The sequence below is a fragment of the Mesitornis unicolor genome, unplaced genomic scaffold (genome assembly GCF_000695765.1).
Source record: "Mesitornis unicolor isolate BGI_N332 unplaced genomic scaffold, ASM69576v1 scaffold2133, whole genome shotgun sequence".
In the NCBI taxonomy this organism is placed as follows: Eukaryota; Metazoa; Chordata; class Aves; order Mesitornithiformes; family Mesitornithidae; genus Mesitornis; species Mesitornis unicolor.
In genome coordinates, this window is record NW_010172359.1 from 4,832 (window position 1) to 5,167 (window position 336).

The 336-nt window shown below is 61.6% G+C and overlaps 1 protein-coding gene across 1 annotated transcript in view; it reads right to left on the minus strand.

Annotated features, from left to right (window-relative positions):
- The window catches only part of KDM2B (lysine (K)-specific demethylase 2B), a gene marked incomplete at its 5' end in the record, with an annotated part of 5,136 nt that extends 4,831 nt beyond the window's left edge, over positions 1-305 (minus strand). The window contains one exon of the mRNA XM_010180335.1: positions 9-305. Coding sequence (XP_010178637.1) covers positions 9-305 — 297 coding nt within the window. The remainder of the gene's footprint in view (positions 1-8) is intronic.
- Positions 306-336: the final 31 nt, after the last annotated feature.

Sequence of the window (336 nt, forward strand, 5' to 3'; positions counted from 1 at the left end):
ATGGGTTGGTGATTCTCATTGGCAAGGCTGTTCTCGGTTTTTTGGATCTCCTGGTTGAGCTCCTTGCTGAGCTCCTTGCTCAGTTCCTTATTGGGAAGCCGCCTTTTCCTCCTCATCTTGAACTTCTTCTTGTCCCTGGGCTCGGCGCCCTCGGTGCTGGGCCCCGCCGTGGGCGAGCTGGACCGTGACTGGTCGCTGTCCTTGGCCCTGGGGGGCGCCTCGGGCAGCTCGTCCTCTGGCTCCTGCTTCAGGCGCCGCAGGGGCTTGATCAGGGCCGCTCGGTCATCGGGAGCCTTCCACGATCGCCGCTGCAAAGGAAGAGACAAGGAATGACTC